The sequence below is a fragment of the Anas acuta genome, chromosome 26 (assembly GCF_963932015.1).
Source record: "Anas acuta chromosome 26, bAnaAcu1.1, whole genome shotgun sequence".
In the NCBI taxonomy this organism is placed as follows: Eukaryota; Metazoa; Chordata; class Aves; order Anseriformes; family Anatidae; genus Anas; species Anas acuta.
Genome location: NC_089004.1, coordinates 2739833 through 2758078, shown reverse-complemented (window position 1 = coordinate 2758078; position 18246 = coordinate 2739833). Strand labels below are relative to the sequence as shown.

General features: G+C 41.9%; 1 protein-coding gene across 6 annotated transcripts in view; it reads right to left on the bottom strand.

Annotated features, from left to right (window-relative positions):
• Positions 1-18246, bottom strand: part of LOC137844827 (fibrillin-2-like) — a 116884-nt gene that overhangs the window by 67693 nt on the left and 30945 nt on the right. For all 6 annotated transcript variants that reach the window (XM_068661451.1, XM_068661449.1, XM_068661448.1 and 3 more), the window contains 2 exons: positions 16696-16791; positions 14022-14117 (listed from right to left, as the gene is read on the bottom strand). In XM_068661451.1, coding sequence (XP_068517552.1) covers positions 14022-14117; positions 16696-16791 — 192 coding nt within the window. The remainder of the gene's footprint in view (positions 1-14021; positions 14118-16695; positions 16792-18246) is intronic.

Genomic DNA, 18246 nt, shown 5'->3' with positions numbered 1-18246 from the left:
TAAATGGAGGAATTTATGCTCTACTCACAGACAGACCACGGACAGAAAGTACCCAGGGGAACACCATGCAAAATCCACCAGACAAAAAACAAACTGAAGGAAGTGAATACAAGTCCACCAAATATTCTGCAATTGTTCCTGTTGTAGTAAAAGCAGATTTTAGTACATTGATTACAGGTTTCTGCATGTAGTGTAACCCTAAATATCTGTTAAACCTCTCAGGCTGCGTACGTCCATGACAGCTTTGGTGAGAGGATGGATGGTTGGTGCAGAGAGTGTGAGGGTCTCTGTGAAGGACTCCATTTTCATGGAATACTTTCTCCACCTAGTCATTTCCTTACCTCATACAAACACAGTCATATTCTTGATGTTTAATTTTTTGGAGTTCTGCAAAAAAAGAAAAATCTGGCTGGGGCAGTTTATAAGGCCAGACATTCCAACTGTTGAAAAAACACATTCAAATGAAATAGTAAAGAAAGAACTTTTTTAAGTTTTCCTGTCCTATTTTTACAGTTTCCTGTCAAAATCTTTGCCTGATGAAACCTGAGATAGAGCTTCATGTACAACCCTCCTCTGAGGGTTCTTCGCTCCAGTGGCATCTGAGGCACAAAGCACACACAGCAACAAAGAGCCAATACTTGAAGCAGTTGTAGAAATGTGAGTCACTGTTGGAGCAGGAGGCTGGCACTGCCATGCTGTGTTCTCCATCATAGAAGAGAGATGTTGAATGGTTGATTAGTGCAGACATGGAGGTTCTGGGGGTAGCATAGGGGTTTAATAGCTCTGGACTCTCCTCTCCAAGCACATTTGCCCCAGGTCTCAAATATACTCAAATCTGCTACTTGTAAATCACCCTGTTTCCAGAATAGTAAAATCGTAGAATTATAGAATGGCTTGGGTTGGAAGGGACCTCAAAGATCATCCAGTTCCAACCCCCCTGCCATACGTAGGGATGCCACCAACTAGATCATGTTGCTCAGGGCCTCATCTAACCCGGTCTTGAACACCTCCAATGATGGGGCATCCACAACCTCTCTGGGCAACCTGTTCCAGTGCCTCACCATCCTCTGAAGGCTGAATTTTCTCATAACAACTAATCTAAATCTCCCTTCTTTTAGTTTAAAAACATTCCCCCTCATCATGTCATTATCTGATAGAGCAAAGAGTCCCTCTCCATCTTTTTTTAAGTCCCCTTTAAGTACTGAAAGGCTGCAATGAAGTCACCCCAGAGCCTTCTTTTTCTGTAGGCTGAACATCCCCAGCTCTCTCAGCCTTTCTTCATTAGGAGAGTTGCTCCTCTGGACGCTCTCTAATAGCCCCACATCTTTCTTGTGCTGGGGGCCCCAGACCTGGATGCAGCACTCCAGGTGGCACCTCACAAGGACAAAGCAGAGGAGCACAACCACCTCCCTCCACCTGCTGCCAACCCCTCTGTTGATGCAGCCCAGGATGCAGTTGGCCTTCTGGGCTGCAAGCGCACACTTCTGGCTCATGTTGAGCTTTTCACCCACCAGAACCTTCAAGTCCTTCTCTGCAGGGCTGCTCTCAATAACTTCCTCTCCAACTGTGTCCTCTTGTCCAGGATTGCCCCAGCCCAGGTGCAGCATATTGTACTTGGCCTTGTTGAACTTCATTAGTTTCACATGGGCCCAATTCTCAAGGTTTTCCTGGTCTCTCTGGATGTCATCTCTTCCTTCTATTGTATCAGCTGCACCACACAGCGTGGTGTCATCTGCAAACTTGCTGAGGGTGCACTCGATCCCACTATGTCACTGGTAAAGATATTAAACAATACTGGTCCCAGGACAGATCCCTGAGGGACACCACTCATCACTGGTCTCCACCTGGACATAGAGCCATTCACCACCACTCTCTGTGTATGACCTTCAAGCCAACTCCTTATCCATTGAATGGTCTACCCATCAAATCCATATCTCACCAATTTGGAGACCAGGATGTCATGTGGGACAGTATCAAAGGTCTTCTGTAGAAGTCCAGGTAGATGACATCAGTCGGCCTTCCTTTGTCAACTGATGCAGTCACTCCAGCGCAGAAGGCCACCAGATTGGTCAGGCATGATTTGCCCTTGGTGAAGCCTTTCTGGTTGTCTTGGATCACCTCTTTGTCTTGCATGTGCCTTGACATTGCTTCCAGGAGGATCTTTTCCATGATCTTGCCAGGCACAGAGGTGAGGCTCACTGGTCTGTAGTTCCCCAGGTCCTCCTTTCTACCCTTTTTAAAAATGGGAGTGACGTTTCCCTTTTTTCAGTCACCGGGGATTTCACCTCACTGCCAGCACTTTTCAAAGATGATGGAGAGAGGCTTGGTGAATTAATTGCTTCATCTATTCATGTGGGATTAAAAAATCTGTTTTCTCCAGTGAACTTTTAAAGTCCTCATCGGAAAGGAGACAATGGTAAGTACAAGGGGGGGACATGGAAATGAAAATACATCAATCCAGTTCAGCCTGTCTACCCTATATTTACATACTGACACAGAGAGAGAAAATGCTCAGCTTTCCTGCAGGGGCTCCTGGGTTCTCTCTAGTCTCCTGAGCTCTTGAGGAGCATGACAGCACCCTGCTTCAACTCCCAGCCACACCACACACATAGCGTGTGGATCCTGTTTGCCTGGACAGACCCGGATCTGCTGTGCCACTGTGAGCTGAATGTCTATTTGTAGAACTGTCCTAGGGCCTTGAGTAAATGTAAGCCAAGCAACACCATTCCTGAGTATGCATTCCTCCTCTTCTACCTTCACAGGTCTAGGTCTGCAGTCAACAGAATGCTGATGCACATCGTCCTTGGGTTGATCTCAGTCCAGTGAAAATGCAGTGATTCAGGTGTTCATCTCCAAACATGCTTCACTGAGCCGGTGACTGTGACGTGGTGTTGTATTGCACTCCTTGCAGCCAGCTAGCTGAGGCTGCTCACAGGCCCTTGCAGAGAGAGTCTCTAGATATCAGTGAAATGTGAAACGAGGCATTTACCTTCTTGCCAGTTTCCTCCCAAAAGGACTATTTCTGACGTCATGTTCCCTTGAGTGGCTGGTGGCTGCCAGATACATCCCAGGCCCCTTGGCACATTTGTTCCAATGTGTCATGTGTTTAGATCCACTCTTCAGAGGCTGTCTTTGTACCCATGGATTTAGCTATGTGAGAAACTTGGGTACTTCACAACCTTGGTTTTTTTTTCTGCTCCAGTGATGTTCTGCTCCCATATGCACTGAGAAGCACATTCAACAACACCAGGACACTCTGTTGGACACATGGACACCCCTTCCCACTCTGAGAATGAGAGAAAAAGCCACAGGTCACTGCATCCAAGAGTGATGAAGAGTCAGCAGATATGACAGTCTCCTTTCTGCCTAACTCAGTGCAGGCGATGAGGTGCCAGCTACACAGACTGGGAGACCCAAACCTATATTGTTCCAGCGTTCTTCTGTGCACACTGAACTGAGCCCCTTACTGAGCACCAAGCAGAAAACAACAGCATTTTGGGAGTGCTGTCCCACCTCTCAGAGGGAGAAAAGTAGTAAGTGATCATCTATATTCATACCAGAAGGCTCATGGGCATGCAGCAAGGAGGATGTGTCTAGATCCCACCAGTGCTCTCAGCTGACCATGACTGGCTTTCTGCGGAGAGGGAAATGTGGTTCCTCAGGGCTACAAATAGCTTATTAAATAAACCCACCCACAAGAAGAAAATAGCAAACTACAACTGACTATGGAGTTAGACTCCACTCGTGGTGAAGTTTCTGCCAGATCTTTCAGCCTAAAAGCATACTACAAGTTACAGCAGTATATATCAGAACAATCCTCCTCTCTGGATTATATTTGATTAACAAAGTGCTTATTCTATCCCATTGTAGAGAAATGGCAGTTCATGCCTCACCTTTGAAGGCAGGCTGAGAAGAAGGAACACTATCACATACCTCAGCTACGAGTTCTGTTTTATATCTTACCATCTGCATTACCAGAGTACTGGGAAAATCAATTAAATGCCTCATTTCAAACTAGGATGAGAAATCTCTTTGTAAACACAGTCGTCTATTAAAAAGCTCATTTGGGAAAAAAAAATCTTAACCACTGCCAATAGCATTCCTCTATAAGATTTTTACATGAAGTAATTTCAAACTTAATCTGGAATTGAGTGGAAGAACCACTGGCTGGGTGTAGGCAGATTAATTTCTCAGCCATATACTGTACTCACACCACTCAGACAGTTTTTGATGGGCCTGACAGAATGAGCCACAGTAGCCAGTGTTTTCCTTTTTTTTTTTTCCCAGAGAATTAATATGAAACAGAGAATTAATATGAAATGAATAAGAGATGAAGCCTTTCAGTTCAGGGGATGCCTGTGAAGGGCTAGGCAAAGCATTTAAGTTCAGTCTCATATTACGACAGCTCACAGACCATTTCTCCACCCATGCCCACCATTTTTCTGAGACAACAAGGGAATTCAAGAAGACAGAGGCACAGAGGGTATCTAAGATAAAAGCTAAGGCTGTTCCACAATATCAACTGTGTCATATCTCCTAACCCTTCAAAACATGGGACCAAAGCAGACAGCTCCATTTGTCCTAATAAAATCCACCCTAGTGAAGAGACACAAAAAGAAAAAGAAGGTGACAGGAAGGTAACATCTCCCTCCCCTCAGTCAGTCTTTCCCCAGCTCCCCAGTGTTTGAGTCAAAGCTTTGCTCATTCTTTCAAAGTGCTGCATAGTCTCAGCAGTACAAATACAAATGCTTTCAAAAAGCAGGAGCCACATCCCAGTCTGTATTTCTGGGATCTCTCTATTCCCCCGTGATTGTTGCTGTGTATCTTCCCACATCACTTTGAGAAGAGCAGCTAGACTGAGACGCAGTTTCACACTCTGCATGGACCTCAGGCACAGACATAGGTAGTACGGAAGAGGTATTTTTTCCATTTATCCCCCTAACAAAAATTCTGTTAGTTACCTCGAATTAATAAATGTGACATATCTTCTTCTCAAATGCAAAGGCTGAAATTAAAGACCTTTCTGAGTTATGTCATGTATCATTAAATTTCTGTAAAGTTTTTGTGGTCCCCCTTGTTACCATGATGTATGTTCTTGTATTCCTGGTCTCTGGGGCAGTTTTCAGCTGAAGGTACAAAATATGTACAGCTCTCTCAACTCTTTCACTTAGAGCAGCATTCTGGAAGTTCAGGACTATGAGCCGAGTTTTAGAAAGGAGTGAATAAAGGGACCATGTTTACTGTTGGCTGCTTCCTGTCAGAGTTTTAGCATATACATAGGGAGATCTGACACATCCTGTATAGCTGATTCTTTTCTCCTAATCATCCAAATTAAACTGAAAATTTGGGAAGTAAACCATTATGAAGAAGAAGCAGAAAAGCTGAGACTAAACCACACGATAAGTCTTCTATGGGCTGGGGAGGCTTTACAAGTAAGAATAATGGAATATTCTGCAATATTCCCACCATCTGGAAATCTGAGTGGATTAAAGTGCCGTTTACGCTGACAGACTCATTAACATCCATCTGTACTTTACAAAATGGTGTTTTGGATCACGTATGCTGTTTATATATGGCATGGAGCGTCTGTCACTAGAAAAGCTACAGCTGGAGGGAATGTAATAGATCACTTTGGATTCCTCTTTCCCTTGGACAAGACTGACTCTACCACAATTAGATCTAACAAATATTTATGTTACCTGCTCTTAAACACCTGCAGTTATGGGAACAGGCTCCTTAAACAACTCTTCTAGTGGTTAAATATTTCAGGACGATAGATAAAAGTGGAATTCAGATTGATAGATATTAAATATCACAAATATGCTTAGAAATTAGGAGGATGAGAAGAACTGTCTTCCTATACAGGAAGGATCCTTAAGAAATTGATATAGCATACAAAAATGTGTTTATCTGGGGACTTGTGTTAGTCTTACTTATCACTAATGGAGATCTCTTCCAGGACTGGAATGATATCAGTTATGATGAACCCAGGGTTTACAAGGCCAAAACAAAAATGAAAACAAACAACAACAAAACATCAAAATCATTTTGAAACTTTGAAGAATCTACAGACACAGACATAGACACATCATGGGAACTCAGATGTGCTCTGAGTGCACATCAAAGGAGATCCTTGTGTTATGTATGTGTTAACATATAAAAAATTGCACCTTGATATATGCAAAATAATGGAGATACAAGAAGAATACAGGCACATTACCAATAGTAAAAAAAAGTGGTGAATTAAAAAGTAAAAAGTGGTGATTTAGATACTATCTGTCCTTTTCCACATGTGCCATGTCTTGTTTACTAGGAGACTGAATGGCCCTTTTTTTCTGAAGCTACCTGGGATCTGCTTTTGTCCATTCTGGTTAAATACTAAGGCCCTGCCACCTTACAGCACTTTTGGAAAAGCACTATATATTCAGAACATGATTTGTTCTTCAGTGAGTGCAGCTGTGGCTTCATCTGGAAACCTGCCACAAAGAGATTGACCAAGATTCTGCCACGGAGCAGGATTGAGGCCCACACACAAACTCTTAGAAATCCTCTTTATCGTGTGTTTAATCTGCCTAAGCACAGCAGTTTTTGAACACCCATGTCCTGCTCAGTGGCTCCACACTAAATGGCTGACTTCTTAGTGCATTTAAAAAATAAAATAGGAGAAATATGAGTGCCGTAAAAACACCAGTGCATTGTTGTAAGACATGGTGAGAAGCTGCTCTTTGGAAGCTGTTTCATTTCATCCCAGTACAGTGCTTGTTTTGGTTTTGAAAGAAAGCATTCCTGCAATGAGAACTAAAAGAAAAATAGGAGCCACTAACTGCCTTTTCCACGGATATTACATGTCTAGGACTTGCAGTGTCTCTAATCCTTACTCCTTTTCACGTTTGCAACGCTGTGTGCAGTGACAGGGATTTCTTTTCAAGTACAAGCTAAAAGAAGAGCCAGAACTTGGACAATGGGTGCAAGATTTAAGTTTGCTATTATCCTTATACAATCCACTTCTGGGTTCTTCACAGATTTTGAGAAGGAGTTATCTAGAAGGACAGGAGCAATACCAAGTTTTACATTTCTCAGCCCAGCATCCATTAGAGAAACAGTGTCCAACAACACAACAGCTATAAGCAACATGTGCAGCTTAGTCTTCAGGAGATAAAACACAAGGTCTTTTGTGACCAAATCCTACAAGGAGCATCTATCTGTACTAATACAAACTGTGAGCCAGTGTAGGGTACAACAGCTTGACCTGGACCACAGATGGTGTGCAAGGTCATCTGAAGCTTTTGACTCTTTTTGAGTAAGAAACAAAAAGTGAGATACTTTGTTTAGGATTCTTAAGTTCTTCTTTTCTTGTTCACTTGCATTTAAGTAGATGAGTCAAAACACCAGCCACGAGTTGATTTTTGTTGTTGTTGTTGTTCTTTAGGAAATCTTGAACCTTTAAAAGAAGACATGGAGACATAGCGAGGGTTTTCTGAACTGGATGATAGGAACTACAGACAGCTACATGACCAAATTATTGTCTTTTCGTCTTTCCTATTGCTTGCAGAACTCCAAGTGTCTTTGGAGATTTCCTGGTCTTCAGGTTTTGGGACCCTTCTGCAACCACAACTCAGTTTAGAGATGCTGTAAAGTATGAAGGAGTTCACCACAAAGATCAAGAATGTTATGAAAAAATCCTTTTTTTTCAGAGTAAAAGAAGATATGTTTTCATTGAAGGGAGCAACTGGCATCGACAGCAATGACTTCAGCATTTGTATGGGGAAAAAAAAAAAAAAAAAGCAAATTAAACCTCATCCTTCTTACACAGGACAATCTTCCACACCTTCATCTGAGACCAATGTTGACACTTTTTTGCAACATTTTTTTTTTCCTACTTGAAAGAGGGTGAAATCAGAGACTTGACATCTCAACGTTTCATTTTTTCTTTAAAGTTCAAGAAAACTATTAAATAGAATCGGCCTCTCTCCTCAAAGATTCATTTTTTTCTATACTTTTTTCCTCCAACACTGATGCAATGTGAGATCATGTTACCAATGTTGCTGGGGTTATACAATATATTCCCTAGTTTTTATCCCTGAAGATGTCAAGTGGAAGGAGGAAATGATGCTATGATTCTTTGAGTACCTAGCTGTTACAGTATTTACTTCTGAAGTGGAGCGTTTCCTGAATGAAGTGTGAAGGTAGTTAGCTTGCTTCCATTACAAAGCAGCCTCTTACTGTAGTCCTGAGTTGTTGAACATGCAGCTTGTTGAGTTTACAGCAGCAGAAGCTGTTGCATAGTGTTCAGGAACTCAGGTTATTATCATTTAAAAATTAAAAGATCTCTTTTTATGGTTTATATCAAAATAAATTCAAAATAAAATCAAATTAAAAGCCTAAAAGTCTATAATCTGTTTTGAATGCCTTCTGTTCATCAACACAGATGGGTACATTTTCAATGCTTGCCTATCTAAACTGATACCCCAGCCCCTGTATGAAAGCAGACCCTAACAGTGCAAGCCATACTACTGTATGCTAATGTTGGCCCTAGAAACAATAGAGCTGTGTTTGTACAGTGCTAATAAGCCGTTCCGAGAACCCCAGCACTCTGGCACAGATATTACCTGGATGAATAGATCTGTGTGTTCCTCTGAACAACTTAGTATCTTTGCCCTGCATATAACAATGTGAGATAACGGCTCCATGCTGTGCCTTGCAGCAGAGAGAAGTCTACAAACAGCTATCTTGATACTGCTTTGGGAGTTAAAGATTTTAAATCCAGCATCAGAGAAGCCAATGTATGACAACCAGGGAGTCTTTCCTAAATCCTACTAAACATCCCTTCTTGATCTGAAAATTCCATAGATGGGCTTCACATAAATAAATGCAGAGAAGTCCATAGTGCAGACATCTGTGGATGAACTGATCACCTCTCTGTATACACTCATCCTAAAGGCATTTGGTCAACGAATCCTGCCCAGAGCTGCTATCACCGTTACCTATAAGGTTTCATGAGTTTATGTGCTCAGCTGGATACACCTACTTCAAAGGAGTCTAAAGTGAGGCAATGTAGTACAAGGGGGATCGAGCACATTCCTACGGAAGATAACCAGTTGGAACTAACCTCCTTGTTTTGAACTGGTTTTGCTTCAGCTTTCACTTCCTCCACCTTGACTGAGCAGAAGAACCCAGGTCCCTGCTTTCAGAGCTTGTCTCATTTCTACAAGAAATATTTCTCTGCAGAGGAACATCCCCTCTGTGTTTTTTCAGTCAGTGTGTGCACTGCTGATGAGGATACAGCCCTCAGGCTATAATGTGTATTTGACCAAAGACTATTCCTGAAGTAATGGTGCCATTTTTTTTAGGTGTCCTTGGGAAGAAATTTTCATGGGGAAGACTGGCACAAGAGAGATTTCTCCTGGAACCTTGGTTTGCCTGGATTCTTGGTTATGCCTGTGCTGAGCTCCTTGGTAGGGACACAGATGAGTAGCAGAGGAGCTGACAGACCACTCTGTCAAACATACTAGCAGGTTGCAAGGCCAAGCAGCCATCAGTTCAGTGTCACCTGTATGTAAGGTATCACCTGGCCTGGTTCTGCTATACTTGAACCACAGATACTGGTGAACTTTGATAATAAGGGTGTCTTTAAAATACACATTTCCTGGCTTTTATTTCAGGCTGAAAATAGTGTTTTTTTTTTAGGCTGAAGTGACATCTCCACCTACAAAAAAAGGTGTGGTGGAGGCAAACCAACTCTTGGTCCAGAAGCCAGCCAGCCACTGCAGTATGAGTTGAACTGAGTCTGTCCTTCCTAACAGACTGGTCTCTTAACATCATTTTTCAGTCTGAGGAATCTTCTGCTTTATTTAACACTCCAGTTCCAGCCTGGAGGTGGCTAATTTGGGAACCTGGACAAGAGTAAATGTGCAGTGGGCTGTATCTCACCACCACTGTACTGCCTCAATTCCTCTCTCATCGCTGTTAGTGGTTAACTTACCAGCTCTCCTGCAACCCTTTGGTGAATCCTCACAGTACCCATGCTGCAGCAAAATGGCTATTATTTTATTGAGGAACATAATAGGGTGGAGATGTAATGAATTTTCCAAGTAACCATAATTAGTGGGCCAGACTCAGGATGGAGCAGTAGACCTTATAGACCTCTCCATTACCCAGTTGTGATTCAAACCAACTGCTCCATTTCAAGAGCAGGCTGGAAGAGATTGAGAGATGTATCCTACCTCCTCTCTTCTGCAAGTTGACTGTGTTCTGATCGTCCTGGCCAGGTTATTCCTATCAGTAGAAATGTCACAGCACGGAGCTGAGGGTAGTCACTGTTATTTTCTTTGCACTCTTTAGCCAAGAAGGATGCTGGGGTTGTTGCCTAATGCGAGAGAGCTGCACTTAGTAGTTAACAACAGTTCTCCCAAGAGAAACATCACTGTAACTACTCTGAGTGGGAAGGAGAAAAGTGGATGATGTCTTACTAAAGAGTAACTGGTGTTACTGGAAGTTCTCTCCCTGTGGATACACAGCAGGAATCTGAGGAATTTCCAGAGTACTCAACCACTTATGAGACATACTAGGAGAGCATCGGTAAGGAGCCTTGGGCTGAACCTTGGCCTTCCTACTTACAATTCCAGTAGGTTTTAGGTTCTGATTTGAATTAATGTTTCTTCAGAAAAAATAAATAAATAAATAAAATGAGACTCAGAGCTAAACTGAGAGTTATGGATGATCCGTGTTGCTTTCAAGACTGCTACTTGAGTCTCCTATTACTGGAGACTTCCAAGGATGCTTGTAAATATGTCACATACCATGGCTGCTCTAAAAGGAGAAACTGAACAGAAATTCAAGTGTTCGTATTTCCAGTAAGTCTGGTGCTAGGGACTTCATTTCAACTTGTCTAGCAATGGAGGAGGAGAGCAGTTTCTCCTTGGAAGGGTTAAGTTCCTCGTTGTCACACTACCGATTACCAGTAGGTCAGTCACAACCACCTCACCAGACCCAAAGATTTCCCAGCCAGAAGCTTCTTTGAAAAGTGTAACTTTTAACATCTCTTAGAAAAGCAAATGCTCTGTTTGCCTTGGCAGGGCAGACCTGTGTATACACAGCTGGAGAGCTTGTTTTGTCTCTTAGTACAAGTCTGGACCAAACTAAATCTCTACAGGCTTTCTAAAAATCCTCTCTTTATTTAAATTACTTTATACATTGCAAACTGTCTCCAAAGTTTGTCCTTGTTCAGTCCCCATTTTTGGCTGGCTTTCCTACCCCCTCTCCTACCATGCACACAAAGTAAAGTGAGTTGGATTTTTAAGTCCATTGCTGTATACAAGAATGTCTTAAAACATTAATTAATGTCTTATCAAACACAGCCAATGTTCATATCAACTACAGATACCTGTGAGCTAGGAAAAAAGAAAGCAACTCTATGGACAGTTCTCGACCTCACATTCAGGAATTTTAGAGGAAAAAAGCTTGCAAGGTACAGTTTTCAAAAGAGAAAGGCTTTTGGCATAATATCTTTCCATAAATAAAGCGGAGTGTGTGTGTGCATGCCTGTTTGAGAAAGGCAAGGAGAGTTATTAAAAAATATATGAATGTAGTGGTCCACCAATTTCTGCAGCAGAGTACAAAGGAGGAGACTGGAACAATGCAAGGTTACTTCAGTAAATGTGAGTGGAGGTTTTTTAAATTCTTGGCATCCAATAAATGTGATGCTCAAACCACAGCAAAGGCCTTTTATAGGGCACCTGCAGTATGAAGTTCAGTAGAGACTTTTGTAACCCAGGGAACATTGCACAACTATTTTGAGTTCTGCATATTTCTGCTGGCTTCTGTTCAAGCAGGGCTGACTGATGCCTGGGCTACCGGAAACCAACTGTTATTCCTATCTCACCCTCTAAATCACATTGCCAAAAATCCCCAACTTGGAAAAAAAAAATAAACAAACAAAAAATTTTAAACTCAAGAACAATCCAATCTTTGAACAGGGAGTTAAACAGAATTATCCCAATCTCGGGAAAGTGAGAGGCTAGAAAAGCAGAATATTTCCAGGGGACTTTGATGTTAATCCTGGGAGTTCACACATCATCTTGGTGTTTCAGTTTCATTTCTGCTCTGTGCCACTCTGGCCCTTGCCAACATCAAATCAGAGCAGTGTTGTGAGATGTCCACCTAAGCCAACAGGAAAGGGAGAAAATTCATATCTCAGAGCCAAAACCTCAGCCATACCCACACTGGGGTAAACCTGATCTAGTCACTCAGCACATGCTGGCTGGCTGGATGAAATACAGCAAAGCCACATGTCACTAAGAGCATATTCTCAGGCTCTTAGTGAAGATGTTTTGATTCATACTGGATGAGCGGCTGGCAATGAACTGAGGGAGATTTACAACAAAACAGAGCTGGCTGATGTTTCCCTTTGAAATGTTTTTACTAAAATATAGTAGAAAATTCATGGAAAACCTTTGGTTCTGGTCACAGTTTTCAAGATTTTCAAATAGATATAGTACTAAATAGTAAAAATAATTCTGCACAGGTTGGAATATTGAACTTTCAGATTTCAGATCCATGTTAATTTGCAAATCAATAGCTGTTAGCACTGATGACATCATTAATTTTTTGAGGGTCCATGGTATTGATCTCCTTCAGCCCAAAGAAAAGGCCTCCTGCAGCAGACAAGACATGTCAAATTCAGGGAATTGCTGCAGGAGTTTGATTCTATAGAGTGAAAGATGCAGGAGACATCTTTCCATATTACTGATACAGAAGCTGAGTGCTTGCCTGGTGAACTGCATTCAATCTATTTCCAACAGAGTTCTTCTGCAATCTGGCCAATCCTTAAAGGACTGTTTTGCTTGTGATCCCTTAACTTGTGTGGTCTCTAACTCTTCTGCAAGAGCTGCAATGAGTAGTTGCAGTCCTGAGTAGTATCAGGGAACTCTGACAGTCGTGCAAATCTAGTTCAAGGTAACTCAAGATGGTCACCAAAATTAGCTGGTTGTGTTAGGTCTGGATGGGATGGAGTTAACTTTTTTATAGCAGACTGCATGCTGCTGAGCTTTCCATTTGTGGCTAAAACAGTATGGATAGCACACTAATGTTTAGGATGTTGATAAAAAGTGCTTTCACAGCATTGACTTTTTTTTCCCAGCTCCCTGCTCCTCACATCCAGTGCAGTATGCTGGGGCTGGGCAAGAGATTGGGAAGGGATGTAGCAATGACAGCTGACCTGAACTGACTGATGGAATATTCCGTGCCACATAACATTGTGCTCAGCCTCAGGAAAAGAAGGAGGAAGGAGGAAAATAGCATGGTTATGGCTCTCATCTTCCCAAGCAACTGTTACACATGCTGAGGCTCTGCTTCCCAGGAAGTGACTGGATATCTGCCTGCTGATGGGAAGTAGTGAATTAATTCTTTGTGTTGCTTTGCTTCCACATGCAGCTTTTGCTTTCCTTCCTTATGATAACTAACATTATCATAATCCATGAGTCTTTTTGCTTTCCTTCTATCTTCTCCGCATCCGAAGGGAGAGGGGAATGAGCAAGACACAGGATGTGTGCTTGGACTGAGTTGATCCACCACACCGAAAATTTTTGAAAGTTTTACTTTATTTTTCCCTTTTAGTGTTCAGGAAGGGGCTGATGGTGTCACCTTCCCTTATGAGGATGCTGTGATAACGTCCTTCCTCACATTTCTAAGCCACACCCTGGTTACCAAGACAAGAAGCAAGGGAATGCCCAAGAGAAAAATACCTCTTTTATACTGAGCACAGGGATTTATATATATTTAACAAAAGAGCCACAAGGGGCCACATGTGGAATGAGAAGGATCCACAGACATGAAACAGATACGCAGTCAGTTGGGATCCCAAGGATTGCTTTGGACATGAGGTTGTTATTAAGTGCTGAATCTTCATGCCAGGGAATTGAGCAGAAATTGACTCAGAATTGAGTATCCCTAGTATATATGCTTGAATATACAGCTCCTAATGCTGTGTTCTGTCAGTGATAATATGAAAACATGTTTCTTACCTCTCTCACACTGGGGGCCAGTGAATCCATAGACACATGCACAACGATTTGGTCCAATGCAACGACCTCCATTCTGACAGCCGTTTTCACAGACAGCTGTTTAGAAAGAGAAATAGAAATGATTGATTTCTGCTCTCAGTAAAACCACAGCATGAACTGTGTGGTGCTGGGAGGGCTTGGAATATCACCTACTTTGTGGTGTTCACCTGTCAAGAATCTCCACATAGTGAACATACAGAGAAAAGCCTGATATTTTTTCCCAGAAAATGACTTCCTATTTATGAGTGAAACCATTTATAAAAAGGCTATAAACTCTCATTTCATTTGAGAGGATTTCCTGTGCTCTGGAATCTCAGCTCATTCAGGTCAGCACTGGGATTTAAATGTTAAGGTCAAGACGAATCAATACAAATGACAAACTGTATAACGGCAAACCTTTAAATTCAAGGAGAGGGGAACAGGACAACAATGAAATGTGAGAAAGGACCAGTCAGCAATTTCATCTTGCCTTGCAGAGTAAAGCAGGACAATAAACCAAACCTGTTATTTTGACCGCACCAGTATATCTGCAATCAGGACAACATGGTGGTCTTGCTTTACATGGCAAACAGAGGAACACTTGGATGGATGGATAACACTGGCACAGTGTTAGTGCTCATTTTAGGTGGCATTGACATTGACTCATTACTTCATAACACTATGGTAAGATGTGCTCATTCGGTCTGGTGGTAGTATCAGGAGATGATGCTCTTCAGGACAGAAATAACTTTTCTGGGGTTAGAACTGGGGCAGGGAGTCCCTTTGTAAGCAATAGGTAAATGACAACAAGCCTGAGAAAAGTTGAGAAGATAAATTCAGTTTTCACTGTGAACAATTCAGATTTGTCTGTGGCAATTGTGTGGTACCACTGGCTGGAAATACCCATCTTCTTCAGACCTGTCTTCAGCACACCCACACTAGCTGGCGTTCTTTATTCTCTCATATTCTGGCATAATCTGAGTGAATAGAAGATGAAAGGCCAGCACTCATACGTAACACAAGATCAAGTACTTTAACAAGTCCATGTGAGAGGCTGAGATGGGCAGGATGCCACTGACCTATTAAAATCTCAGCAGTTGTAGTGACTAATTAGGACTGTTGCAACATTTCCTAATGTTATTTTTACAGGTTTTCACTCATTAAACTACTCAGTTGCACAACATCACTGGCACATTGAGGATCAGAAGACTATAATCTCACTTGAAGGGTGACATTATTATATTACAGCTGAGTGGCTGAGAGGCCAGGTGCTGCTGCATATCATAGCCTTCAAAGGTTACACCCATTTTAGAACTGAATAAGCTGAAATCTGCTTTGCTGGAATGCTGCCAATGGGACTCTCCATTGTTCTCCACCCTCTCAGTGATGTCTTGCCCACATCTGAATCATTATGAAAACTCTGTTGAGGATATTATAGGTGGAGCTGGTAGCAACACATATTAAAAGTTGCCTAGTCTTCTCCATCATAAAGCCTGATTTGCACTTACTTATAACTTTCCCAAGCTTTAGCTATTCAGAATGAAATTTTCCATATGGTGTGTCTGCCTTCAGTTGAACTTTTTGGAAAGTTTTAGAAAAAAAATATCATAGAATCATAGTATTGTTAAAGTTGAAAAGGACCTCCAAGGACATCTAGTCCAACCATCCCCCTACCACCAACGTCACCCACTAAACCATGTCTCCAAGCACCACGTCCAACCTTTCTTTGAACACCCCCAGGGACGGTGACTCCACCACCTCCCTGGGCAACCCATTCCAATGCCTGACTGTTCTTTCTGAGAAGAAATTTCTCCTAATTTCCAACCTAAACCTCCCCTGGCACAACTGAAGGCCATTCTCTATAGTCCTATCACTAGTTATCAGTGAGAAGAGGCCGACCCCCAGCTCCCCACACCTTCCTTTCAGGTAGTTGCAGAGAGCAATGAGGTCTCCCCTGAGCCTCCTCTTCCCCCGACTAAACACCCCCAGTTCCCTCAGCTGCTCCTCACAGGACTTGTGTCCCAGGCCCTTCACCAGCTTCGTAGCCCTTCTCTGGACATGCTCCAGGGCCTCAATGTCCTTCTTGTAGTGAGGGGCCCAAAACTGAACACAATACTCGAGGTGTTTTTCTAAAAATATTTACAGAAAAACAATACCAAATTTCTACTAGCATGGTCCACTGTAGGAAAACAGGGGATGATCAGCAAAGCCTGCAACTGCTCTTCCTGGCATGGGGATTCATGCTGAGAGCCAGGACATGTGCAGTCTAAGGCAACTTCCTCACTGTCTTTGATGTGAGTTTCCTCAATCTAAAACTCATTTCATACTCCGCAGAAAAAAGGTACAGGTCATGGCAAGTCTTGACTTTGAGATCAGCAGCATGCTAAGGTCAGCACTGGTGGGGTATGTTCACTGTAGGGTCTTTTAAATGCCACACAGAAGTTTGGAGGTGCAGTTGTGCAGAACCAGAAGGGTGGTTGCACAGACCATTGGCATCAATTCTCCCAGCCTGGCCATGCAGAACAAACGTAACATGTCTCCTAATGACAGCAAGCTGAGATTCCAATGGAGAGGAGAATATAGCGAAGCCATCAAAGTCTGAGCTGCAAATACATCAGTATGTGTAAGGTGTACCACATGTGTTGCAAGTACTTACGCTGTCCACAGTATGTTCCGGTATAACCTTTCTGGCAGAGGCAAGATTCGTCATTGCAGCTTCCACCATTCATGCACCTCACATTGCAGGTTTGGACTGTGGAGAAGAGCAGGGAAATATTAGAAGACAACGCAAAAAATCATCTGTGACAGGAGGTGGATACCTCACAAATAAGTGGTGTTCAAAACTTAATTTCTTCATGTCTCAGGGCACAAACTAAGGGTGATATTAAATGTCCTTTTTTTTTTTTTTTTTCAAGTTCAATGAATTAACTTGAATTCCCATGACAGGATATGAGCCCACAGTGTGGTTAAACGCTTGCACTTTTACTGAGCTATAATCATCCCGGAGTTTCTTACAACTATAAACACCATAGTCTGTTCCTTAGCCCTTAGACAGAAGGGATTTTTATTGTTCCTGTACCTGGTAGTATTGAACTGCTGAGACAATGAAAAGCCACGAGTCTTACAGGCAGTGTAAAACTATGAGCAGTTCAAGGGATGTGATTCTTCAAGTCCATTTTGTACAGGACAAGGCAGGACATTGTCCTTTCTACAGAATGTCCTGCCATAGCTCATGTGACTGAGAGAAAGGGCATATTTCCCTTTCTTTGGTGACTCCATCATTCTAAACATTTTGGTTTTTTCTTTTAGGATATGGCATTTCAAGTATTTTCATATATTTTTATTATTATTTTAGATTTTTGCTCCATTTTCAAAATATGCTTTTCACATTCTGGGCTGTCAATCTTTAAAACATCTTCTTATTAGAAGCATGTTAAAAGACCTATGAGATGTTTTTGGGGGTATAATTTATTTCATGGAGGAAAAACATCAACTTTTAAGATATTTCTTTTCCTTTTACAGTGATTATGTGGCCTTATTGATGAGATTCATCTCATACAACAAGGTTTCAACAAATCTGAAAAAAAAGCATGTATTATCTAGTCTTCCTATGTTAGAGTTCAGTTTTTACAGTAAGATTATGGAACACTGATTGTGAACACTGTAGAAAAACAATTGTAATAAATAAGAGTCAGTCAGTTTTACACTGACGTAGACACAAAGCTAGTATTGGCTTTAACTGTTTCATCACTATTCAACAGTTAAGGATGTGGTATTAAAATAAAAGAGCCTCAAAGGGGTGGTTTATTGCTAAACACTGAATTACAAATAGGTCAAACAGCTTTCCTTCTTTAATTAAATGCATGAACAATGCAGTCTTCATTTGTGAGATGTGACAATTCAAACTGCAAGTGCCTCAGGTTGTAGTAAGTTATGTGAAAACTGTTTTGCAGCATGTACACTACAGCTCCTGCATGCCAGGAAAGGAAGAGCTGTGATTTGGCAGCTTGAAGAAGTTGGGTCTGGAGAGTGCATACATGAGTGGATACTCAGATGTGGCTTGTGTATTCTCTGTACATGTAACATCAGCTCCAAAAGAGAAGGGTTAGGGTTAGCATAATTGAAATGGCTGCCCAAAAGGTAGTAGAAGTCAGAAGTATCCAATAAGGATAATTACATGGTTCACGCCTTGTTCATAGAAAGCCTG